Below are 27,644 nucleotides of genomic sequence, written 5' to 3'. Positions count from 1 at the left end.
TAGGGGAGGAGGAGGAAGACTCAAAAGACTCTGCTCACTGTGAGCACAGCTGACAATAGAGTGAACAGCTACTGTACTAGGATGCGGAGGATTGACAAAAGGTTAAAAGCATTGAAGAAAAGAAGTGTTATAAGATCTATTTAAAGCCTGTTCAAATGCTCTTTCAAGATCAGAGGCTTCAGGAGAGAGGGAAAAGTACTTTTAAGTGCTAATTGTCTTTTTTGCGTTGGGATTTTACAGGCAGTGAGTGCCTGCCAAGCCCTGAGGGTGTCATGTATTGATGCACAATACGTGCATACCTGTAGTGCAGGCTGATGCTGGAGACTGACTGGTCATAGTAGCACAATTTCCTTTTTGCCCCACATGTTTTTGGGCAGAGTAACGCATGTGACATACAAAAGTGGCTACTGAAGGAACTTGGTTATTATACCCTTGAAACTAAAATGGACATGACAGCACTGTATAAATGTCTTCAGAAAAAAGAAGGGGGCTTGCAGCAGAATTTCTGCCAGTACATCATTCTAGTGTAGACAGGGCCTGACCCTCATTACCACTGAATCACCTTTAAACTGCTCTGACCGTGTAAAGATGGGTGTTAATAAGATTAGGATGGAACAAATAAAAATTACCTTTGCCCCCATTTTAAGGCCTCTTTATAGTGCCAGTGTGGTGTAAAGGGGGCCTCAGAGTAACTGAGAATCAAGTCCTAATGCTGCACAATATATCTTAGGTACATTGTGGTTGATCTTTACACTGTTCCTGTTCCACAGATTGCAATGGAGTCACTCCTGATTTACATTGATGTAAATAAGAGAAGAATCAGGCCTACTACATACAAACCTGAGCCATTCCAGACTATCAGATAAACAATGGAATTTATTTTGTAGAAGTAGTGGTCTCAGGTGTTAGTTTTTGGACTTTTTCTTTATTCCACCTAAGTCTAGCTAGGGTGCATGCCTGACAAGAACATTCTCCTCTCCTTGAATTCAAGCATGATCATTTCTGGTCTGAGTAAGACTCACACGGTCTTATAATGGTCCAGAATCTGGTGTGGCAAGTCTACCAGGATTTTGATTCCAAGTGCATGCCATGGCTACCATGGGGTATCTGATCCTAATTGAGAGGCCTAAGAGATCTTGCCGAGACCTGACCTAATTTGGCCATTGAGGGGTCGGAGGCTTATGAATTTATGCAGAATTTCACTTTTCTTTCTATGACCCCCAACAACTGACAGTATTACCATCACTACAAATGCATTAGTCTTGTGTAACATGTCTGGTTACATGTTTGCTATACTCCTTGGCCCTTATCACAAAATTGCTCACTGGCTGCTTTGCCAACCAATAGGCACCCATCATCTACCCATGTGGGGAGCTGTACCTTTAAGAGGCTTTGGCAAGAGCTAGTTGGAAGCCATTGTTAGCTTATGCAGAGGCCCATGTTACACAATCCTGATCAGTTAGAACTCAGACCTCTGTCAGACTCCTTGGCTCAGAGTGATCACTGCGCACCACAGGCCATTCTCTCATATCCTCTGAAAAGTTTGGACAGGTTCTTGCCACCTTTACAACTTCCCAGGCTCTGCTTAGTCTAATAGGAAGTCAAAGTGAGCCTGGTATGATCAACTACTGAGCTGTCTGTCTAATCTCTCTGGTCTGTCTGTCTTCAGCGATACCAACTCTTGCAAATTTATCAGACAAACATTTTGCCTTCTACTGGAGTGTGAGAAGCTGCAGTCCACAGACAATATTCAGCCCTGCCATTGCGGAGAACCCTGTTTGATTGTCCACCTTCTGAGGAAGAGCAGCCAACCAGAGCTGTTGTAGGAGGCAGGCAGAGCTCTGTCCCCTCCCCTCAAAAAACAGAGGCGATTATAGGTAGAAAAAGGGGGAGACAAAACAGCTTCATACCATTTTCACATAGGTGATGGGGGAGGAGGGAGCAGAAAGAGTCCTGAAGTTTAGGGTGGCTCTACTCTCGCCTCCCTCTATCCTCCTGTGAGAAATGTGTTGGCTTTTCTCTGCTCCCACATCTTCCCTTTCCATTGTCACAACACTGGGCCTGTAAAGGGAGATGCAGTGAATACCCCCTGCAGCTGCCCTCTTTCCAGGTGTGGGATGGGGAAGAAGACTCCTGGGGCTGCAGAAGGAGCAGAGGGGTTCTGTGCAGCAAGGGACAGATTTAGGGTTAAGAGGGCAGAACTGATTGGATGGCAGGGTGAGTGCATAATTTATTACTGGTCTGTGAAATGGGCAGATGTGGGACTATGTGGGAGAGGAAGAGCACAGCATGCATGAATTAGAATATTGGGGTTTGGGGAGAAGATGGAAGCTCTGCACCAGCAGGCAGCATTTTATACAAACCTGTCTCATTTGATCTTAGTTGGGTCTTGCAGCAAGTGCCAAAATCACCTTGCTGTGTAAATTCAGGAGTGTTGGCAGCACTGTGACTCTCACACAGACATTGTGGGTTAGTAGGGAAATTTAAAAAAACAACAGAGACAAAAATCATGAGATAATTTTTTAAAAAATACCATCACCACCCCAAACTCATGATTAGGGGGTTTCTGATGCATGATTGTTGAGCATTTGGGGTTGGCAACCTGTGTATAGTATCTTGCCCATTACTGTAGACCACAAATAATATTTATATCTGTATAATATTCTGGGCCCAATTTATCCACAGGGGCAGGAACTTTAATTTGCAGCACCTGCTTCCACAGGAGCAGTTGCACTAAAATGAGGAGTTACCTCCAGGTGGCATTGCTGTTGCTGCCCTTTGCCAGGGGTTTTACAAGAGGAGAACAGCTGTAAAATCTACCCAAGGCTCCATAGGCAGCTTGTCTTGAGAGGCTGCTTGGCAGTGGTGCATTACAGCCAGCTTATCCTCGTTCTCTTTCCTCTTCTCATCCAACCACTTGTGCTAAGCAATGAATGCACATATGACACCAGTCTGGTCACATCATTTTGTCATGTGTTGCCCCAACATATTGGGGAAAGGGCCAAGGAGATTTAAAAGGAGAAAATAGAAAATGAAAAAAATTCCTGTGCCAAAAGGCTCTTGGGAACTCAGTGTGCCAAAGCAAGCAACAATGCTGGTGGCATAACTGGCAAGGTGGTTTAGTGTCAGAAAGCCACCGTAAATGGTAAAGTCCTTAATACGCAACATTAAGTCAATTGGCAGCAGGCACTGGGCATAATCACAAACAGCTTGGTTAGCTCTGCTGTCGCTATCCTCACTGCAGCTTACATAGCTTTATTAATGTAAAACTGCTGGGTTTTGCTGATGGTTTTCAATGCAGTCCTGCTCCCATCGAGACTAATGGCATAATTCCTATTGATTCCAGTGGTGCATCGGACTCCAGCATCACCGCTCTTGTATGTTAACCTTCCATTGGGATCAATTCAGTGTGCCTGCCTGGACAAACCTGTCAAGCTCTGCAGCATTTAAGTGGTTACATTAGGGATGCACTAATCTCCAATGTACGCATTAGGCCTGGGGGAGGGGGGGTTCATTTTTGTTACTATCTAGTGCAACAAGTCACTAGCAAATCAATAGTGTGTCCTCCTGTACAAAGCTGGTTTTGCTGAAATGTCAGTAAACATTTCATTAAATGTTTCCATGAATGGAAGTGAAAAATTTACTCTTTCAGCCAACAGCATTCTTCCAACACATGTAGTACTAAGCCATACAGTACACACATGTCTCCAAGCCAGCACGTTAGCAGCTACAGTGGTGAAACCCATATGTAAATGGCTGTACATCTAGGCCCCAACTGAGCAAGTTACTTAAGTATATGCCAAATTTAACACCAATGGGACTACTCAATTAATTAGTTATGCATGTGCTAAAGTACCTTGCTGAATCAAGGCCACAACGTATAAATTTTAGTACAATAATTGTCTTCAGACAAAGGTAGCAAATTACAAACATATTTTATCTTAAAGAAAAAGAAAATGCAAACTATTAAGAGTACCTTTAGGATACAGACACTATAGTCAGAGAGAGCATCCACATTCTAAGGGCCTGATCCTACAAAGTGCTGAGGACCTCTTGAAATATGAGCATCCTCAATGTCTATTGGCTTAAAAGAGAGCTGATGATCTCAGCACTTTTTAGGAGCTACTTGGCACCTTGCAGCTTCTTTAGGGGGCTTTGCTCCTCCCTAGGGCCTTAAGCTTCTATTTTCAATCACTTTCAACTCCCTCAAAAAATCCTCCTTGGGGATTTTTCCCCAGACTTCTTTTTAGCTGAGAAGCAAATCTTTTTGCTGCATTTTAGATTCAGATCTGTTTAGCTGGCTTCAAGTCATCCAAATATGGGGGGGGGGGGATTTTTCTCCTCTCCAACTCTTGGGGTAGGAGTGTCCATGCACAAAATTTTAATTGTACAATTGAGACCCATTTCACCCAATCAACCACCATCAAAAAGTCAATACGGCCAGAGACTGTTTCTTTCTTTACCTTCCCTACAGATGTCATGAGGTCTAAGATGGGCAATATTCTGCCCTGCAGTAAGTTCATTATCTTCTAACCCATTGGGCTAGAAAATGGAATTTCATACCTTCAAAAAGGAGAGATTCTCAGTTTTCCACTGAGTTACAGCACTTACTTTTAACCTTATACATCTAGCTATGGTATTTCAAAGGTATATATCGGAAGCGTTTACAAAATCAGTGCCTGATCCAAAGGCCATTGAAGTCAATGGGAAGACTCCCTTAGGTAGTCTCACAGAACATAGGGTGCTGTTTCTCTCCGCTCCTCCACGGACAGTAAATGTTCACTGCTGTGTGCGTGACTTATTGCAGCAAAGGATGGTGAAACTGTGCTGTGCCCCAATAGAAGAATGGGGACCAGATCTTCGGCTGGGGTAAATCAGTGTAGCTCTGCTGAAGTTATTCCAATTTACTCCAGCTAATGATTGACCCTCGCTGCTAGTCCCATATATTCAAGGGCAAAATTTGGCTCTACTATGTGTTGTGGGTTTTTTTGGCTGTTTGAATTCACAAGTTTAATTTACATTCCACTATAATAAAATGTATAAGATTATTTATTAAAGAGAACAAGCTTTGTTCTACTAATCCTTTGCCTTGATAACAATCTGTGGCTGCATACAGTGTACTTAAACATACATGGATCTTTGGGTGTTAAGGTCAGAAGAACTCAAGATCTTCAGCTCCAAAAACACAGACCTTTAACAAGCAAGCCAAAGCAACTTAGCTTAGCCAGTTAATGAAACTGATAAGCAGATGACAGCATCTGACATTCCATACAGTAGAAGACAGTTCTCCATATATTTATATACACATACACAAACCAGCAGCCAATATGTTGCCGTGTGTGAAATTCATTATGGATTTATCTCCAGACTGAGCAGTGCAACTGCTAGAGACCTTGATCAACCCCCATTTTCCTTAATTCCCACAGAACAGTGTGATTTATTATTTGAAAGCCTGGGTGCCTGGCTCTAATTGGAGAAATGATTTACCACCACTAGAAGTGAATGTTTCCATTCTAGTCTCATGGAGATTTTAGCATCAGCATTTTTGACATACTAAGCAGCTGAGGCAGATTTTGAGTCCGTTCATTTTCAGAATGTAGATGCTGCCTCTGACTATAGTGTCTGTGGGTATGTACACACACACTTATAAAAGACTGCGGTCTACTGAAAGGAATTGGGGCGGTTACTAGCACTGCACCTAAGGGCACCACATTCATCAGCACTAACTCAGATTTTATTCCTCTGCAAATCAGTCTCACTGCATTATCTCTAACTCCAGCAGACAGTTTTCTCTAGTTAGAGCAAAGCACTGGATGCCCAGGGGATCCTAGGATCCAGTTGCAGCAGAACAGCTGTCTTACCGTGTGACTTGAAGCAAGACACTTGACCTCCTTGTACCTTGGCCAACCCAGCTAAGAAAGTGGCTAAAAGTTGGACCACTTTGAGAACCAGATGCTGCAGCTGAACTGTCCTGAGTAACGAGAATAAACCTGTTTTGCCACTGCCTCGCACAACATGTGGCTGCTGAATGGTTCTTCAGCAGCAGCTTCTGCAACTATTCTTATTACACAGACCTTCTTCCTGTGTCTAGCTAGTCACATGTCACACTGAGTGCAAACAGTGATGCTGTTCATTCTGACTTGCTTTTTTGCCCCCATGGTACAGTCTACAGGATGGCTACATAAATATAAACACTTTAGCGAGGACTTTCAAAAGTCATTTAGGATCCTAATTATTAAAAATATGTTATATTCCATGTGCCCATATTGCATATACTCACATAGGAATTATACAGCCGTGCAATAGACTTAGCATTTGCTCAAGGCTTTTGTAGGGTAGAGAGTATCTGCCAAGCACTAATTTCATCTAGACCAGAGAGCAGATAGCAGCAGCTATTATTATTTATTGTTAATAAACATTCACATAATGCCAGACTTTACAGAGAATACAAAATACACTGTCCCATCCCTAGAAAGTTTCTGATGTAAGGGCTGGATTCTTCTTCATTCTGAGCAGTATCTGACCCTGTAAGTAGACCCATTGACTTTTGTGGGACTACCCAGGGAGTAAGAGTGAGTAACGGCAAAATCAGAGCCTCAATCAGGCAAACCTGACACATGAAGGGAACAGGCAAAAGACAGTGGTAGGGAAGGGAGGGATGAAGGTTAAACCAAAGAGCAATAATGGAAGCCATATTGAACAGCATGTGAATTTTTAAAGTAGGCTAATAGGGGAGGAACAGAGAGCTGAGGGATGCAAGGTGGGGATGGATGCAAGGTGAGAGAGGAGGGATTGGGAGGAGAGTGATGGTGCTGAATATACAGGGGGAGGGATGGACGCCTCAGACAGAACAAAGTGCAATGGAGAGGGAAGGATAGTTAAGGGGAAAGAATGGAGCAGAATCATTTAGAGTCCCATGGCCACTCTGTGGAAATTCATCCAAAATCCAGAGAGACAGACAGAGGGAGAGAATTGCAGAAGAAAAATCATTTTCTGTACCTGCTGAGTCAGAGAGGTCAGTCGTGCTACCCACTGGAGGACATGGCAGATTTTATAAACCACTCATGAGGTGAACGGAATGTCAAATTGAAGACAGGTAAAATGTATCCTTTCTATTTTTAAAGACTCATTCTTTTTTCTTGGGGAATAGGAGAGTGGAGTTGACAGGGCCAGACTGTAGATCCAGAGCCTTACACTACTGGACTTTTTTAAAGGATTAATACATTAGATAACTGAACACGAAACTCAGGACTGACCTACCTTTCTATTATAGAATTATGATTATCACTAAAAGATTTTTTTTGGACATACAAACTCCTTTGAAGTTAATTTTCATTTAAGATGTAGAAGCTCACCAGTGCCTTACATGACAGATGTGTCAACAGAGTTGCATTTGGGTCATTGTGAGGAGGGTTACCACCGATATAATATGGAGTGCATTAGAATTGCAGAGATTGAGAGAGGAATTGTAAACTTGTCAAGTTCTTACTTCATGTCTGATTTACAAATATGCGTCATCATTGTTAATACTCATTGCCCATTGTGGAATGTTATAAGTGTGCACAGTTATCCTCAAATGGATGAGAAAAGAAGTCCCAACCAAAAGGAATTTTTAGTAAAATTCAAACAAATGCAATAAGAGCAACAGTGTTCCAAGCACAAAAATGCAGAGGGCACAAAGTCTCTCTTTCTGTCTCCTTGCTCAGGGATTGGTTTGGTTGTCAAATTTAACAACTCCTGGTAACTTGCTACCCTCACAACTCTTTTTTTAATAAATTAGTAGTCCCTCTGTAATTACCCATTCATTTAAATTAAGTAGCCTGTTGCTTTTCTTAAGTAGCTTTGTCATTGAAGTGTGTGGCAGTTTTTTTTTTTTTTATCTTGTAGACTTGGGAGCCTTGCCCTCAATATTTCTGCTAAAAATACATATTTACTATGACCACAAGGGGGACCCTTTGCACTATGTCACCTATACAACATGTAACTATATTTAAGCCATAGGATACTGTAACAGATTATATCTTCAGTTTTTCCCAACCGGCTTACCTGTGAATCCTGGCCGACAATTACACACATAACCCGATGCTCTGTTGTAGCTGAAATCTGCTGGCAGTTCTAGAATACGTCCATACCAAGCTGTCCAGGACCGCTCCACACATTCACTCTCGTAGAAGCACGGATTACTGCTGCATTCATTTACATCAATCTCACAATAGGAACCTTCATAACCTGTGGAACAGAAATCAGGTGTTTGACTCAGTCTTGAAAAACATATGAGTCTCCCTGGATAAGTAAGCCACTTAAGATGTGTTGTAAAAAGTCTCAGTTCTCCAGGAGAAAAGATTGCTTCCAAAATTGTAGTCTCATAACAAATACCTAAGAGAATATTAGTCTTCCTTTATTTTCCCTTAATTCCACAACAAGAATGTGTCATTGTCAAACAATCTCCATGGCCAGTGTGACGGTAGAGAGTAGTCAGAACCAACATTCTGGATTTGAAAATATTGAGCACCATAAACTACGGATAAATCTGGATACAAACTTTACAATGTGTCAAACTGGAACCATGGATCTGAATGCCCTATGAGGTTCAAAAGGTGCAGTTAAGCCTTTTTATGTTTTCTGTTTTAACTGGTTTCTTTCTGCTGCTGTTTTATGGTTCCAAAAATCCGCAGCAACAGGTGACATTTTCATGGTACTAACTAGAAGCAGGAAGTACTGATAAACTAAGGAGAAAGAGATGATTCTTATAACATTTTTTGCCAAGTTTTGCAAACCCAAAAGGTTATAAATGTTTACAATAAGCATCCATACTTTGAGGTGATTAGCTTCCAGCAAACCTTTAAGTGTTGTCCATTTCTATTCCAAGCTTTTCTCAGTTTTTACGTGCCTGTTTGTTCAGTTAGTATTCTTTGCCCAAGAGGAGCCTTACTTGGAAGCAGCTGGCCTTTTCCAACCATTGCTTTTTTCTGTTTTATTCGTTCAGTTTTTCCAAATACATCATTTACACCTTGGTAATAAGCAAGTAGCAGTTGCAGCTGGATTAGAAAGAAACCACTCAGATTCTACAGCTCTCAAGGAAGGGAGAAAAGTAAGAACCCTCAGCTTTACTTCAATGCCAGTTCAATTGTACACACATTTCAAAAATAGCAGGGCATATAAAAGACAGATGGTAGTCTTGTGATTAAGGCAAAGGGCTGGGAATCAGGAAACGTTCTTGGCTTGACTGCAAGCTTCACAGGAGTGTAGGGAGGCCAAATAAACTAATGTTTTAAAGTGATTTTAGCTTCTTGAATGGAAGGTGCTATAGAATTGCAAAGACTTGTTATTCCTGAGACTCTTGCATAATTCTAAGACTTCTGTCAAATCGATGCATTTCTAATGCAACAATCACCTTATCTGAGCTCCCACTACAGTATAGTAAGCAGGAAAACAATCTACCAGCTTACAGACTAATCATAATGGGTCTCTCTGGAAACTATAGTGTCTGCATCCTGTCTGGGGATGCAGGAGCATTTTCTCAAACAACTGACTCTGAAGCAGTTCCTCAGTTTAGCGGGACATGGCTGCATGAAGGAGCACAAGACTCTGAAATTGCGCCTTGTGTGTTGACCCTTGTTCTAACTTGTAAGGACCTGCACTCAGAGGGCCACAGGAGGTTGGTTTCCAAAATCCACTTATAGCTCAATTTATTTCCAGCTGGAGCATTCAACATGTTGTGTGGGAGCACCAGGGTTCTCATTTCAATCGAAAAGTCCCTTTTGTGAAGACTAAAAACCTGGCGGCAGCAGCAAGAGTTCCCATGTTCCATGGGCTGATGAATTAAGCATGCGATTAGGAAGTAAACCCCAGATTATAGTTCCAACTGTGCTAATGAGTTGACTTAATAATACTTTGTATTTTGTTCATTTTGACCTCATATGGGGTCATCTGTCCTTAGCTGGGGTAAACTGTCAAGAGTTCCATTGGAGCCAATGGAGCTATACTAAGGTTCTGTCCCATGAACCCTTTCCAAGGCTGGTCACATACAATATTTTTAAATGTATGTAGGTATGTGTTTTCTTGTATCTGTAGAGTAGTGTGGACATTTCTACTTTAAAGGAAAGGAGAATGCTTGTAAGGGAATGCAGAGCTTACCTGGCCAACAGTGGCATGTATAATTCTCAGCGCTGTCCTCACAGGTAGCATTATTGTGGCATGGTTGTGACTGGCATAAAGGAATTAAGATTTCACAGTGCAGGCCCATAAATCCACTACTGGTACAGTTGCAGCTATACCTACAATACAAAAGGTTGACACTGAGTCCAACTAGAAGCCATTATGATGATTCATATATATCTTTGGACTGAAGTGCTTTTACAGTGGAAACATTCTCTATAGCATCCTGTGCTGAGATGACCCATTTAAAATGAAAACTTTTTTAAAGTTGAAAGATCAGAGCAGGGACTGTGCCTCCTCTTGTGTTTGCACCTAGAACATTGTGGGCACCATGTGAAATAAATAATAATAGTACTTATTATTATGTAAAAGCACAGTGCCTTGCAAGCCTAACTGACACACTCATAACACTTTCAACCAGGGTTGTTTTCCCAGCCTTGGGTCTTCTGGCTAAAAAACTAGACTGGGATTCAGGAGATCTGGGTTCAATCCTTGGATTTACCACAGACTTCCTGTGTAAACTTGGGCAAGTCTTGGTGCCTCAGTTCCCCATTTATAAAATGTAGATAATAATACTTCCTTTCTTATACTGACCTGTGTCTGCCTGGTCTATTTAAGCAGTAAGCTCTTCAGGGCAGGGACTGCTTCTTACAATGTGTAGAGCTAGCACAATAAGGCCTCTGTGTGATATTGTAAGAGAAATAATACTAATATCTCTTTAACTTAGCAGCAGTGCTATTGTTTTCCATTCAGAAATAAAGTAGCTTGTGCATGAAGATGAGATGTGAATATGTGCAGTAGTGAACTATCTGCAGGCAATCAATAGTGACTGCTTTTTAATCCATTGTGCTGATTTCAGAAGTGCCAACTGTGTCACATTACACAGTATCTTGTAATCGCACCATGATATGTCATACCTCCTATGTTTCTGGCATGATCCAAGTAAACACCTAATGCAACACATGTCATACAAAAAGACAGGCCTCTGCAAAATGGCTGAGTTATAATATGCTTTTTGGGGTGATTTGCATTTCATCTTTATCTAGTAAGAACAGGGGATCTGTGTATGTCATCAGAAAGTAAATTAATTCAGCTACTATATTAGATTTCCTTTATTTTGAAAAAAAATCCATTGGCTTTTGTGCAATTAAAACCATGAAGATTTCTGACTGAACATGACATCTCTAGCCTTGAGATAAAAAGACTACACTTGTTTTGTGATGTCAGGGTTTACCTCCAAAGCCTTATTCTGGAGAAGCAAGTAATGCTGTTGAACACCAGAGCATAATGTGATATTTCTACTGTAATATTAACATTCTACAGTATTTCTTTGGATGGTAGGAAAAAAATTCACAATGGGGAAAATTCATTCATACCGTGTGTGTGACACCGCTAAAACCAATGGTTATGTGGACTTAGACCACAGATGAATTTGGTCCAGTGTGTATGGAATTTTGGAAGTCAAATGTGGGGAGAAGGACTTCTCTGATCAATTACATAATTTTCAGCCTGAGAGGAACTCTTAAAAGTATTCTCAGAACAGAAAAATGTCATTTCTTTTGTTAGTTTTCCATATGTTTCCTTGATACATTTTCTGCTTGGTGACGATCTGTATTTGGAGAAGGGATTCATCCCCCTTTAGCCCATCTTCTCTTCTCCCTTGACCCAGAAATGATGTCACAGTGAATTTTCAAATAGCATTGCTTGCACTGCCATATCTACCCATTTCTCATGTACACTCAATTGTTACACATTGCAATGATTTGCTAGGGGATCCTTGAGGTTAACTTGTATAGAGGATGTGGTTTGCATAATTAATAAAAAAGAGGGCAGGGTAGGTAGAAAGCCCAGTGAGGCTCTAAATTCCCCACCCATACCTCCTAGTGCCCGGGCTGTGATTTCATTGGTATACGCTTCTAAGAGAAATCCCTGTGTTCCCTTAACCGATTTTTCTGGGGGCACTTTACGTCAGATCTCACAATGTGCAAAATAGCTACTTGTCCAGAGCAGTGCTTGTTTTACGCCTGACCCAAATCCCTCTGAAAGTGTTTCCATTGGCTTCAGTGGGCTTTGGATCAGGTCCTTTGAGCACACACAATTATACTTTGTGTGTGCACATATTGGTATTTTGTGGGTGCAGGTTAGGTACCAGTGTAAATCAGCACTCTACTGATGTCAATGTAAAATGTAAAACTGGTTTCAGAAGAGGGTTGGGCCCAGTGTGTCAAGTTCTGCCCTATGTTACACCCATGTAACCTCATTGAAGGCAACAGGGCTTCAAGACTGAAGATGAGGGAAGAATTTGGCCTAGTGTTTGAATAAATAGCTCATAATGCTGAATCTGTGACTTCACAGTCATGTTCGCAGCAGTAGACTGTCCCATCAAAGGATTATAACTTCACTGCAGGATGAGGTAGAAAGGAGAAATGAGGATGTGAAGAATAAAAGCTTTCTTCTAACTCAAACATCTTAATAAGAGGAGGGATGGCAGAAAAGGACTGGCTCACTACCTTCATATTTCAAATGTGCTCTGCTGTCCAAGCCCCTTTTTAATGTAATTAGTGTGCAGATTCTTTTTCATTATGAGAACCAAATTGACCTCCAGAAACACTGTAGTATAATCAGTCACTTCAAAGCGTTCCTACATGTGCCACAGTTTTGGTCTCCAGTAGGTAAATGAGTGTGATTTGGTCTGGCTAGAATGAGCATTATTGCTGCGCACAATATGTGTGTGCCCTCAAAAGATCTCAGGCTTTCAAATGACTCTGCCGAGCAGGTGTCAGATGCCAGGTGACCTCTTTCTCCTCTTTCTCTCACTCCCCTATGCTTGCACTGCACTGGAAAATTGAGAATTGCTTTGTATTGCTCAGAGTCATTCAGTACTACAGAAAGGGAATTCTACAAGGTTAGCGTAATGTTGCAATATGGTGCAAAAGTTCATTGCTGGAACATGATCTTTCTCCTCTTGTGAATTAAAGTCAAGCCCAGGCTCTTGATGACATGGCTTTTCCGATGGATTTCTTTATAACTGGTACCTTCAAAATAGCCCCTTAAGAACTGGAATTCACACGGTAGGGAACAATCCAGTACTGATAGAGGAATTACTTAGCTGAACTAACTGATCGTTTCCAGCCTAACTTCTATAATATAGATTTTACTTTTGCATAGCTTCCCCTCTTTTGGAATCACATGTACAGTATGTAATGCTATCATCAAAGAGCCAAGACCTGGTTTTTGGCCTGCCTGGGTTGCACTTGGATCTCCTTGTAGGATCACTTAATTTTGGCAAAAGGAACTTGCTTGTAAGTCCGTCCCTTTTCCTTCTTTTTTTCCTGTCCTTTATCTACACAGATTGTAGGCTCTTTGGGTCAGGGATCTGTTGCCTTATGTATCTGTAAAATGTCTTACACATTTCCTAGTGATGTCTATTACTATGGTTACTATTACCCTGTCTTTCACTTTTCTTTAATGTTTCTATTCTTTCAAAGTGGACAGTTGAACAATGCCAACATGTTATATTTTGTAACTTCCTCATCTTGATTAAGAAACTGAAGTTTTGACAGATTAATATGATTTTCAAGATTTGTTTTATCAAAATGGTTCAGAATTCACCTTTAAATAATAGTTGTGCAGAGCTGACTAAACAGCACTTTGTAAAGTTACAAATGTGAGGAGTCCACCTAACAATCAGTCTTTGCAGCAGACTCCCATTGGTTTCCCAGCTCTGGGCCCAATCTTGCATTTCTTAATGCACCCAAACTTGCACTCAAGTCAGTGCAGGATTGGGTCCTCTTTTTTAGTAAACGAAATCAACAATTTGACAACTCAATTAACCAGATGTTATTTCAACCTATTAGTGTTCAAGTTAACGAGCATCTGTCCTTCTTGTGAATAAGTTACCCTATATCTAGGATACATACCTATTGACATCATCTATACACTGCCCTCCATTGAGGCATGGCTGACTGGCACACTCATCAATGTTGATTTCACAGAGTTCACCTAGGAATCCAAGTGCACAGGAACAGAAATAGCTACCCAAAGTATCATGACAGGTTGCACCATTTAGACAAGGCTGTGACAAACACTCGTCAATTTCCAGCTCACAGTTTATACCTTTAAAAAAAAAAAGTTTAGCAAAGTGTTAATTCTTCACATTTTCTCTGGGAACACTTTAAATGTCATATTTATGTAAGCTTTCTTCAAGCAAGTATCTCTTTTAGAAAATAATTTGCCTCTTCAGTAGGTATTGCAGGTTACATTTTTGCAGATTTGGGGAAATTTACAGAAGACAGAACAGAACAGCTTTCATTCACAAGGAATAATTACAATCACATCTTATTATCTAAGTATTCACATGGAAACCAAACCCTTTAATTTTCAGATTACTTACACCATGTTACAATTACATTTGTATTTAATAGCATCTGTGAGGAACTAGTCACTTAAAGGGACTCTGTCAATACTGGTAGGCCTTACAGTTAGTTGAATTAATTGGAAGATTGTCTCATTGTGTTGGTCATTGCCCTTTGCAATTCATAAATATGCTAGTGTGTGAGATATCTTGTTGACAACTGAAGGGCTGTTACAATACAGTATTGTAACAGCCCCTCTGGGATGTTCTGTAAAGTTACCTCAACTCTGAAGTATGTTTACCCATATTCAAGATACCATGCAGGTTAAAAAAAAAAAAAGTCTCTTCTATCTGTTCCAAGGGATGCTGGTATTATTTGCTAAGTAATGTTTTTCTTTTGAGCAGGAAATTCTCCTAAAATATCTTTTTAGCACCATTGCTTTCTTGTTAGCTAAATGGAGGGCAAGAGAGTCCACTGAAAACTGTGATTATGTCATCCAAATTTCACAACTCACATTTATTCAGTGGAGATATTGTAGCTGGCAGAACACTTGCAGTTGGCAGGTTAAAACCATCAGAAAAAATAATATTTATTATTTAAGAAAATTAAATTAAAAGTGCATAAAAATAAGAAAATCTGGCACCCAGAGCAACATCTACAAAGTGTTCCATTTGTTTGCAGAAAAATGAAATGCTTTCTTGCTCCTAACAGTAATTCAGAGAAAGCATATGTTTTTGCAGGGGGTGAGGAAGGTCAAAGTTCAAATCCAATTTGCTGTCTTGCTTGGTCTCATTCAGAATCCAGCCTTCATGGTCAAGACCTGTGTTATTAATTCTAACATAGTGACAGACTCCATTCCACATGAGAAATAAAATGTGTGTTAGAAAAAGGTGTCCCTAAACACAACATGCTTTTACTTGTGGTGTAGATATGTCTTTTAAGATCTGTTAAATCAGACTATGGAATCTTCACGTAAAAATTAGGGCTCCTCCTCACATTTTTCAGGTACATAAAAACCCAACAGCCTTGGGGCAGATATTGAGCCAGTGCAAATCAGAACTATGACAATTTACACCAGATAAAGATCCAGGCCATTTATTTTCAAATTACAAACTTTGCCTGTTTTAGTACTTGAAGTCTGCTCCTGCTCCCACAGTTTTGCCAGGCTAGATAATTGGTGTGCTGAGGCCGTGGGCTTATACCCAACACAACTGTGTTACTGTTACCTTGTCATTCTCCCTTCCTCACCGCTTGTTTGATCCACCTCCCTTGTCATATGATTTGACTGTATGCTCTTTGTCTTTTTGTATTAATTGTGGGTTCAGTGACTAGCACAGTGGGGTCCTGATTAAGATATCTGGGTACCACCACAGCACAATAATAACAATACTGAAATCTAAACTGAAGGCTAAACTTCTATTAATTTCAGTAGGAGTAGGATTGGGCTTGTAGGCCCTGATTCTGAACCACTAAAATTATTGGGCATTTTGTGCCTTTGACTTCAGTAGCAGCAGGATCATGCCCTTAATGTATAGGATCACCTACCTATAATTCCAAAGTTCTCTCTCTTGCTGCTTGTGTGCACTGCTCATCTGTTGAAAACTGAAGCCAATGGGGGTTTTGTTGCTTGAGAATTGAGGCTGGGATTCTCAAAGGGGCCTTAGGAGACTTACGTGCCCAACTCCCTTTGGCATTCAGTGGGAGTTGGTCACCTAACTCCTTTAGGTACCTGAGTTCTTGTTGATTCATGGTATTCGGTGTCACCCAATACATTAGAGTTCTAGAAGGGGGCAGGTAGAGCATAAGGACTCAAGAGCAGAAACCATGTTCCATTCTCACTGACCCCTGGGAGAATATTGCTTACATCTTAATTTAATGCGGCTGACCTCACCTTCTTTAATTAGGGTTAGACTGTGACCTGGATGCCTGCATGGGCACCTGGGAGGGAGATGCAATGTGTGCCCGGGGGTAAGAATCCTCGTGGGGACTCTCCAGCAGCATACACCAGTGTAGCACTTACATCACCCTTGGAGAGGGCGTGCTGTGCTCCACCTTCCACACTTGCCCCTCCCTCGCCCTGCTCCCTTTCAGGCAGCCAATGCCAGTAGAGGCACTAGGATGGAGTGTGGTCTCTGCTCTTCAGCCACACTATGGCTGTCCTCTGCAAGAGATGCAGCCTTGGGCTCTCTTCCCCATTACCTACTTATGCAGGGGCTTGAATTTAAAACAACAGCCTGGGGTAAAACAAATCTCTTCTTTGCTCATCAGTGACTGGAGTTCCGTTTGTCTTTCATTTGCCTCTTCAGTCCTGTTTTGTGGCAATGCTAAGATACAGAGGGTGCAGACACCTGGATTTGGGCTATTGCTCACCCTCATAAATTGTTGTGGCTCTGCACTCAGCCAGCTGATGGTGAGTTCATCCTTGTCGTTTTGGTTCTGTTCCTGATGCACAGTGCTCTGACCTTGTCTGCACTGAGGATTTCAGGGAAATCGCCTACGCATGCTCAACTACTGTTGCAACTTTGCTGGTGCTAGCAAGGGTAGGAGCTCTAAGTGAGTTCTGGTGACATAGGGATGATAACACCAGCAGCCTTTCTACTCCAGTGCTCCCACCCTTGCGAAGACCAGGACTAGAGCAATAGAAGGAGATTTCCCTCAGAATGGTCCCAGCCTTTGAGTTTCCATGTGCACTATTCTGCTTGCTGAGAATTAGAGTTTGTTGACTTTTGTTTTTGCTGAACTTTGAACTCGTGCTGAATTTGACTAACCCCAATGCCCGGTTAAACCTAAGTTTCACCACAAATATTTTTACAAAACAAATAAATTCCTTTTATTCAGGTCCATTTCAAAATCACATTTGACTCAATAGCTAGTGGTAGTAGTAATCACTAGGGCTTTGGTAGCACCTACTCAAGGATCTTGAAATGCCGCCTCAGCCTGATCCTCCGCTATTAAAGTCAATACAAGCAGGATTGCAACCTATCAGCCTGAATGACTCAAGCTTTATCCAGGGTCACACCAAAAGTTCATGACACTGCCCAGAACAGAAGCCAGGCCTGTGCTGCTATGACAAGACTGTGTTTTATAGCCTCTGCAAACATCATACAAATACTGCCCATAGAATTCTAATTCCCTCCACAAATCTACTTTCTGCTTTTTTTTCTTTAGTTCCAGAAGGGCTGTATGCTTCATTTTAGCTATGATAGGTATTGTCTGCATTCATCTTGCTGGAAGCAGCAGTGAGAATAGTGCAGTGCTCTGACCTTCAGCTGCTTATCTCCTTGCTATTTGCTCACAGACAAAATAGCAGTGTCTTTGTACTGTATTCAAATTTGTGGCATTTGAGAGCTCCACAGACAGGCACATACAATATGAATCAAATCACTTTCAGCAAGTATCCTGCTTGTAATTATCAACCCTAACAGCACGCCTTATATCATGACTTGAGAGCTCATTAATATTTCTTATATGATGGGAAACTCCCATGGGAAAAAAAATTGTTGCTAGAGATATGATTCTGAAAAGGACCAGAATGTTACAGTGCCGCCAGGCACAGAGGGGAAAAAATTAATGTAGGGTCAGGAGATGGCAACATTTGCAATATAAAGACAATGCATTTTAAAACATTATTTTTTGTGTGTACTAAGGAGTAATTCAGACATTTTAGAAGCTTGATTAGAAAACCAAAAATAGTCCTTGGACAAATGATCTGTCTTGTCATAGTCCCCTGTTTGCCAAGATAGCTTTGAAAAGCTTTCTATAGCCTCCATCAATGGTCAGATTTAAAACCAGGTTGTAGAACATACAAAATTCCAGATCTGAACATACCCAAACCTTGGAAAAGTTTGGTTCCAGACTCATGCCCAGGTCTGCCAAAAGAATCAGTGAAATACATAGCATCCGCACCACTTAGGCCTTGTCTACACTGCAGAGTTTTGTCACCAAAAGGAAGCTTTTGGCAACGAAACAGTGGAGGTGGACACAGTGCAATGCCACTTTTGGTGACAAAACTCTTCAGTTTCAGACAAAATAAAACCACCTTGACAAGAGGCATAAAGCTTTTTACGGCAAACTTAAAGCGACAAAGTGTCAGTGTAGATGCTGCCGTTCGTTATATCACCATAACTGGCCTCCCCTAGTATCCCACAATGCCTGCCATTACCACTCTGCTCACTTTTTTGAACTCAGCTGCCCTGCAGGCATGCCCCTTCCCCTTTCAAAGCTCTGGGATGTTCTGACAGCTGAGCTTGCCTCTCAGCTCCTGCAACAAAGACCAAATCATTAATGTGGAATCCTCCTGTTCTCCCCTGCACTAGGAACACTGCAGCAGGCAGGCAGGCAGGCAGGCGTGTGTGTGTGTGTGTGTGTGTGTGTGAGAGAGAGAGAGAGAGAGAGACTGCTGTGCTGTGCAGAGCCAGGGAGAGAGGTGGGGGCTGATGTCGGGGGTGTCCCCCTTCTTCTGCCTCATGACTGGTTCCTTCCAGCATCTGTCTGAATTTAGAGTGACAGACTTACTCTCCCCCAACACACACTCGGTCTCTTTCACATACACACTCCCCCCACTCTCACACATACTCCCCCAACACACACTCTGTTTCTGTCTCTTCCCCCCCTGCACACACACTCCCTGTCACGCACTCCCTCCCCTCCCCCCCCCACACACTTTGGTGGAAAAGCAGCTGGCAATCTAGTAGGACACCCATAGAATGATGGGATTGAGAAGCCTGCATCATGTGATGCTGTACCTGCCCCATAGCCAGGGCCGGCTCCAGGCACCAGCAAACCAAGCAGGTGCTTGGGGTGGCACATTTTCAGGGGCAGCATTCCAGCCAGCCTCTTTTTTTTTTTTTTTTTTTGCACTTGGGCGGCAAAAGCCTAGAGCCAGCCCTGGCAGCAGCAGCGCGTCCTGCACCGTGGGCGCCCTCGGGCCGTTCCAGTTCGCGTTAGGGAGCAGCGCCCGCACCTTATGGCTGGGCGGGCTCCGAGCGCGGAACACTTAGGCTGGGGGCCGCCCCTCAGGGCACACAGAACTGCCTGCAGGTGCCACAGGGTGGCCGCTCCCCAGTGCCGCAGCCGGGGCTGGGTGAAGCAGCCCGAGCCATCCAGGGACTGCAGCAGGGCGGCCAGGAGCAGCAGCAGCGGGGCCACAGAGGGCAGGGTGCTGCCGTGCGGGGCCCGCGTCCCGCTCTCCGGGGCTACGCTCCCTCTGGGGCTGCCCTGCCCCGGCTCCTCAGCCCCCTGCCGGCGTGGTCCCCCGGCTCTGTCCTCCCCGGTCCTGGCTGGTCCTGGAAGCGGGAGCCCCGGCTGGAGGGACCCTGGGCTGTGGCGTGGCCTGGGAGCCCCGCTGCTTACCCCAACCCTGCCAGCGCTGGACTGGCTGGAGGCGAGGGGGGAGTGGTCGGAGTCAGCGCTGGTGGGGGGAAGCCTGGGGTGGCAGGGAGTGCGGGTGGGGTGGGGAGGAGAGCCCAGCGCTGGGATGGCAGGAAGTGCGGGTGGGGTGGGGTGGGGGGGAGAGCCCAGAGTTGGGATGACAAGGGGTGCAGGTCGGGTGGGGGGGAGAGCCCAGAGTTGGGGTGGCAGGAGGTGCGGGTCGGGTGAGGGGGGAGAGCCCAGGGTTGGAGCAACAGGGGGTGCGGGTCGGGTGGGGGGAGAGCCCAGGGTTGGGGCGGCAGGGGGTGCGGGTGGGGTGGGGGGAAGCCAAAAATTTTTTTGCTTGGGGCGGCAAAAAACCTAGAGCTGACCCTGCCCATAGCCTTAGTCTCTGCACTAAATCTTAATTTACCTAATCTTGCATTCCTATCATACATAGACCCCCCCATTGACTTAAATGGAGACCCTGCTCTGCACAACTACAGGAAGGCACAAAAGCTCCCTTTTCCACAGATGATGATAATGATTATTATTATTATTTATACAGTTTCCTAAATTGTATAAGGCAGGATGTCCAAGATGTTCTATTCCTCCATCAGTATTAATAGTCAACATCTGACATTTAATAAGGGTTTTTTTCATTGTGGTGGGGTGGACTAGGCCCAGAGGTCCCCTGCTGGAGGCCACAGTGCCCTGCCACACCCGTCCCAGAAAAGGAGCAGTGGCGCTAAGTCCTCCAAGAGGCCTAGAAAGACTGCACAGGAAGCAGCCAATCAGGAGGTGACACTATAAGGGGCTAGCCAATCAGAGGGTTGCAGGCTAGCATAAAAGAAGCAGCAGTGAAGACCAGAGTCAGTTACTTGCTGGAGTCAAAGGAGTGTAGTTTGTGTTCCTGGCTGGCCAAAGGGAACTGTAGCACTATGGACAGCTCAGTGCTGGCAGGGACCAGAGCAGTAAGAAAGGGCTCTTGGCTGGCTGCTGGGCCTGAACATAGACACATTTTGAGGTAAGGGTGAAGCATTGGCGAAGCGGCCTAGGGAACTGAAAGCAGTTTAGTTAAAGGGACATGGCCCTGGGTGGCTGCTATGCTTAGGGTCCCTGGGCTGGCACCTAGAGTAGGGGGTAGGCCACTACTGGCTCAATACCAGGACTGAGACTGTTTAAAGACTGTAGACACACCCAGCCAGGAGGGGGCACTTGGGTACCATGCTGTTATATTTAGACACCACATAATGTACCTTGGGTTAAATCTGTCATGTTTCTTATAATACATTTCTATTTCTAACTTTCTAACACTTAGTCAATCAATGCTCAGACTTCCAATATAGAAGCAAATATTTATAAGCCTCTAAAACTAAACATGCACATTTGATTTCCCAGCTCTTGCATATGCAAAACTCAGTAGTACAAGGGTAAACTGTATTTGCAGATGCACATTGAGTGTTTATGTGAAACTACCCAATTTGAGAATTTAAACCTTGGCATCAGAAATGGTGGACTGTAACTTTAGAAGCCATTTCTGCACATTTGATGCATAAGGTCCAGAGAAAAATATTTTCATATACTTAAAATGTGTAGTTTTTTTTTTAATTATTGGACTATATAAGAATCCTGTTTGGCTTGTAAATGAGAATTTCCCAGCTAGTGGCCATAGTATATTTTAAAGCACTGTTATAATCTGAAAGGTTGCCCTACAGAAATAGCATTGTGGGGTTCCATGTCTGAATCAATTACTTATCATATTTACTTGTTTAATAATGCTGATGATCATGGCATCCAGGTTATTCTCCTGTAGCTGTGTTACTGCAGTATTAATAGCAATAAAAGGTGATTTCCTTCCCCCTCCTTCATTTAAAGTAAAGAGCTATGTCTGAAAATTCGTGGGGTAAAAAAAGCTGGCATTTTTACAGTTACTTTGCAGAGTAGAAACATACATTTTTAGTTTCTGTATCATTTAACAATTAAAATTGCCTACATTGACATATCTGGCCAAATTATGCTGTCAATCATTCCACATGTATCCAGGCTTAACTCTTTGGAGTTACTCCAGATTTATACTGGGGTAACTGAAAGCAACCTGTTGATACTGTTTATCCATAGATACAAAGAATGTTTTGTAATATCTGTACAGAACCTAGTACAATGGATAGGTACAAACTGAATTGAATTAAATAAAATGAGAGGTTCTCAATTGGTTGTAAATAACTATGTATTTACAGATCATGTACATGATACACTGAGTGATATGTACACTTTGATTAAGAGTATTTTCCCCAAACCTTTAGGCTGCTTGTGTTAAACTCTGCATGACTTGGTTGCCGACTTATTTAGGCCAACAACAAATGCAGCACGTTTGTAAAATTCTGTATTACAGCTGGAGATATCATAATAAATCAGAATAAACCTTGAAAATGGGATCTTTCAATACAGTTGTAGTAGTAAATACTTACACTGGTGGTTTAAAATGTTCTTTAAAAACATACGGGTACATAAAATAACTAGGGTTATTATCAGAGGTTGTTGAAGTATATTCTAAAAATATGATAGGTCATGTCTTCAATGTATGCAAAACAACACTATTCTGAGGCTTCATTGCTTCAATTAGCCACTGATTTTTGTGTATGTGAGGAGTGTAGTATTAGGGCCTACAACTGGAACGATCTCCTAAGGTTTTGTGGTAATGTTCATTTCATCCAGATACAGCAAGGAACTCCTCCATGGTTGCTGCCCTATGAATAATTGAACTTGTAAAAAATGTTTGCAGAACTATGTCTAGTGATCATAAATCTGCCAGAGCTCATTAACAGCTTGCTCCAAACAGTGGAAACAATGTGACAAAATGAAACTAGTGCAAAAGTCTCACTTCAACCAGATTTAAAATATCAGGCCAGAGGACAGCCTGATTAACACAAGAACATTGGGTTTGCTACATTGGGTTATGCCTTTGGTCCATTAACTCCAGTGACCAGGTCTTTCAGAAAGAAACTCCTGTCCCACTTCAATGTATCTACCCAACGTGATATGCTATACATTGTGGGGCTGACATCCAGAAGCATGATATTTAAGAACAAGAAAGGAAAGGTGTGTACCTGTTTTACTGTATTTAGGGCAGCATTGCAGTTAAAAGACAATTGAAATAAAACCGCACCAACAGAAACCTCCATTCATATTGTACAGGCCTAACCCATAAAAGAAAAGACATTCAGCCCTTGATCCAGCAAATCATTTAAGCCCGTGCCTAACTTCAATTCGGACTACTCAAGTGCACTGAAATGATTGGGATGGCTCACATGTTTTAAGTTAATCACATGCATAAATGCTCTGCAGAACCAGGCCCATTATTAATCCTGTTCTTAGCTAATTAAAAAAATGAACACAAATATTCACCTGCATGCACAGCCCCAGTGAGGAGAGAGGGAGCACGGAAGATGATAAATGTTTAGTGGGGCTTTATAAAGCATCACAGCTGGATGCTCAGAGTTAGGCACCTAAGTCCCTATTTAAGTACATAAATCAGCTGATTTTTTTTTTCAGAGGTGCTGAGTGCTCCCGTTCTGACTTCAGTGGGAGCTGTATAGATTCTCAGCACCTCCAACTGGATCAGGTCACTTAGCCAGGTGCCTGACAACAGGCACCCACATTTAGAAACTTTGGTCTTTAAATTACATTTTGCTCAAGCATGGCAGGGGTGAAAGAACGGTCAGACATTATAAACTGACTTGTATGGAGGAGTACAACTGCTCTGTGCTGGATGGATTATGTCAGCCCTCCTGTAGCATACCGTATCTCCCTGTGTAAATCTCTTACCTTCTAGTGACTGGCTTGAAAAGTGGATCCTGCCTCTCGTACTACTGAAAATTAAGAGAACTCTTGTCTCAAACAGAGGAGTTCTATGTCTTTGGAGCAGTTGGTCATTATCCATACTGCACATATATCTATATTTGCTAGCAATCATAGTGTCAATACATGTGTGCAATCACAGATCAATACAAGTGGATAACTTAGTGCATCATAGTTGCAATGCCCTGATACAACAGGGAAGGAGGATGGAGTTTTAAAAAGCTACTCTAAATACTGGCATGGCATGTCCACTACTGCTGGAAATACTACATCAGTGCAAAAAGGCAGAGTGAAGAAGGTAAGGACTTAGTTTTGGGCTTGCAATAATATCCTCGCATTGTGTTAAATTCATCTCACGTATAATTCTACTGTAGTAAATGGAATTGCACCTAGGATGAATTTGGCCTATTAGATCTATTTTATCTGTTGCCAAGTGCAATCAAAATGGCCTTTTCCGTTGTCTCTGAATAGCATTTATTTTTGGAACTGCAGTATACATATTTGATAATTTACACTTAAATGTTTGCCTATTGGCAATAGGAGATTGGTTTCAGCTGTGTGCAGTAAGAAGATAACTGTGACCGGCCATCAGCAAGGAGCAGACTCTTATACCATGCTCTGTTTGCTTAAGTGAAATGAAAGTGTAATTTAGTACAATGGAGAAATATTGCATTTTGCTAGCATATCCAGCAAAGGTTTGACAAACCAATTGAGCTTCATTATTTAACAGCTGTATGACATGTCTTGTACATAATTTCACACATGCAGTGCATTATCGTAGTAAAATAGAGATTTCATGCTAAATTTTCCATTCTTCAGCTCTTCAGACAGTCTAACCTCTCCCATTTGTGTAAGAATTGTGAGAGATTTCTCAGCTATTTTAGGAATTGCATGCAACATACCAATCACACAAAGTAGCAGTGATAGCCCATGAAACTGGTAGCAACTAAACCCAGTAACTCCAGCATTTTGGTTAACATTACTGCTGTAGATTTACTGCGCATTCTCCACCTATGTATCAAAAGTTATAACCTCTTTAACATCCTAGGGAAATGAGATGAGGTTGGATGACTTCCCACTGTGATTCATGGTGTCAGGCCAGGATAATAACAGTTGGCAAGATCCTCTGACAGAGTAAATGAGGATTTTTATTAACAGTGGGGACACCTCAGGGCTTTCATCCAATAATCCCTCTGGCTTATGCGTTTAACACAACTCACAGCAAGGTGCAGAAAATAACAAAAACGGCTTCTGATAAATCATTTGGTTAAGGAGGCTTTAAAAGCTGGTAGTTTAGTGCTGAAGGAACAGTCAACTACTCCTTTTATAGAATTATTATTCGCCTCATTGCTGCTGGAAGCCATGCCTGAGCTGTACATCAAAACAGTGCAATTTCTTTTGCTTTGTACATGAGACCTCTTTTCCTTCCTTGGCTTCCAACTCTTTCCTCCACCTCTTAACTCTTTTATTGTACTGATTGCAAGGGGAGAGGGTCCAAGAGCTAGGCTGCAGCCTGAGCCTGAATGCCTACACCACAATTAAACAGCCCCTTAGCCTGAGCCCTGTGAGCCTGAGCCCACTGGCATGGGCCAGTCACAGGTTTTTAATTGCAGCGTAGACATACCATCAGAATGATAGTCCCTGGGTTTGGGGAGAGCAGAGACTTAGTCTGGGAAACAGCAGAGCTCTGAGATGAAAGGAGTGACTCCAGCAGAGTGCGCTTCCTCCAACAATCTGTGTTGCTCTAATTTTTCACTTCTCTCCCTTTTTTTTGTCTTCCTCCCCCCTCCCCCAGCATATCCTCTTTGCTTCAAGCAGATCTCCTTTGCTATAGATCCAGCCCTGGATCGAGCTAACAGCACAGGTTAAACAAATACAGCTTCCTGAGTACAACAGGAGGTCTGGGTCAAGTCTGATCATTTCAGAGTAACCATGCTGCTTGCTAATAGGTTTTTTCCTTCTTCCTCCTCTTCAGCTTTCCCCTAGTTCTGTAGTTTTCTCATCCCTTGGCCTGGGCTGAGACACCCACTGGTAGCAGCAGGGTGTCAGGAAGGCAACAAGCTTCCTTCAAATAACATTCTCTGTGCACATGAAGGATATTAACTGAGGCCTGGCTTCCAAATGAATTCTGTGTCAGCAATAGAAATCTGCTTTTACCTTCTGACTTCTCCCTTGTGGAGTTTTTTGGATGGGGGTTTTAAACTACATCTTTTATTTCTTATTCATTTGAATCGCTTGAAGCAACTATTATAATTTTTTATACTGTCTAGTGTTCTTCTCCCCCCCCCCCAACCTCACTACAGATTAGCCACTAAAACTTTTTTTTTCTCTTTAAAAGCTTGATAGTGCTAACCCTCCCCCCCATGCCATCCAAGAACAGAGTTCTGCATTCTCTGAGACTGTTTATTACACACAATCAGAATGCCGACTAAAGCAATGACCTGGAACCATGAAAGTGCTTCCCCATAGAGTGAATTACATGATAAGAAAAAAAATCACTTGATTATTTAAGGGGACACATTCCTGAAAAATGTGACGGCATTACTTCAAAATGCTGTGCTGGAACCCAATAGTAGTGGTTTTGGTTTTGGTTTTTCTTGTGGCTTTATCTAACTCCATGTAGTCTTTAAGATGTCAAACGAAATCCAATTAAATAATAAAGGAGATCATAGATTTTAGTTTTTCAATAACATTAACCATAAAGCCAAATTATTCAGGCACTGGAGCTACATGGCAAATATAAAAAAAAGTGTGTTCAGACACTGAATGTGCATTTTGTAGACCCTATGAATGCACATTTTTGTTTTGTAGGTTCAAAATGGAAGGATGAAAGTTTGGCTCTAAATATCTATTTTTCTTCCAAGGTAAAAAATTTTCCCCTAGTCCTTCAGAGACAACTTCTAGCTTGATGCTTTATCACAGTGATCTTCCTTTTAGACCTATGTAATCATCTATCATAGTTTTAAGGCGCTTAACCCACACTTAGGTGCTATGACACCAGGGCAATATCTGATCAAGAGGGCCCATTGTTAATAGTCTTAACTCTGAGATGCCAGCAAAGGCTGAGTAAGCTGCCTCTCCAACACTCTTAACCAACAGCAGCTTGAAGAATGAGGAACTGGACATGGGTAATGAATCTAGGTCTCTTGCATGGCTGAATGTAATGCTAACTACCATTTGGACAAATGTCCATGCTTCTGAAGTGCACTCTCTAAATATAAAATGACTGCATCACTTAAAAGGTCAGCCTGACTACTTATGAGAGGAGAGTGAAAAATGCATTTTAGAATACGTTGGACCCACTGAACTACTGTTCCCAGTTTCCATGCTGGAGGGAACTTTCTGAGCTTTGTGTTCCATTCAGAATCTTTACCAGGGTTTTGAGGAAGGGTGTTTGACTGGGGAGTCAGCCACATAACAGGTTGCAGGTGCTTGGCTGAGAAGTGGTGCAGGAAAATGAGTGGTAGGGGAAACTGTTGGATTGACTATGTGCCATCAGTATGTTGCATAGACTAAGACCATAGAAAGAAACTAGAAGTAAACAATATGAAGGGTAAAGTCATGTACAGTGCAGTACATGAGAGTGATTGACTGAAAAATCAAGTGGACATGGAGGTCCAATAAAGTGGAGAAGGAGAAAGAGGACTTTGAGCTGGAAAGGCAGGGCCGCCCAGAGGAAGGGGCAAGTGGGGCAAATTGCCCTGGGCCCTGCAGGGGCCCCAACGAGAATGTTGGAGACTCCCCTCCGCCTTCCCCCATCCCCTGGTGCCTCAGCGTGCCGTGTCCAGGAGCTGCCCTGGACAGCACTGCAGCAGCATGGCTCGAACGGGGCCTGAGGTCCTCCCACTCGGAGCCGCGTGGTAAGGGTGCAGAGCTGCGAGCTCTGGCGGCCCGAGTGGCAGGAGCTCCTGGATGTGGCTT

General features: G+C 42.6%; 1 protein-coding gene across 6 annotated transcripts in view; it reads right to left on the bottom strand.

The window, feature by feature from the left end:
- Window positions 1-27,644, bottom strand: part of CRB1 (crumbs cell polarity complex component 1) — a 213,046-nt gene that overhangs the window by 120,760 nt on the left and 64,642 nt on the right. For all 6 annotated transcript variants that reach the window (XM_054037261.1, XM_054037256.1, XM_054037257.1 and 3 more), the window contains exons 3-5: window positions 14,079-14,274; window positions 10,138-10,277; window positions 8,047-8,229 (exon numbers count right to left, since the gene is read on the bottom strand). In XM_054037261.1, the coding sequence (XP_053893236.1) occupies window positions 8,047-8,229; window positions 10,138-10,277; window positions 14,079-14,274 (519 nt within the window). The remainder of the gene's footprint in view (window positions 1-8,046; window positions 8,230-10,137; window positions 10,278-14,078; window positions 14,275-27,644) is intronic.

The sequence above is a fragment of the Malaclemys terrapin genome, chromosome 8 (genome assembly GCF_027887155.1).
Source record: "Malaclemys terrapin pileata isolate rMalTer1 chromosome 8, rMalTer1.hap1, whole genome shotgun sequence".
NCBI classification, from domain to species: domain Eukaryota; kingdom Metazoa; phylum Chordata; order Testudines; family Emydidae; genus Malaclemys; species Malaclemys terrapin.
Note: the sequence above shows the minus strand (reverse complement) of the source record. Positions and strands in the feature narration are given on the sequence as shown.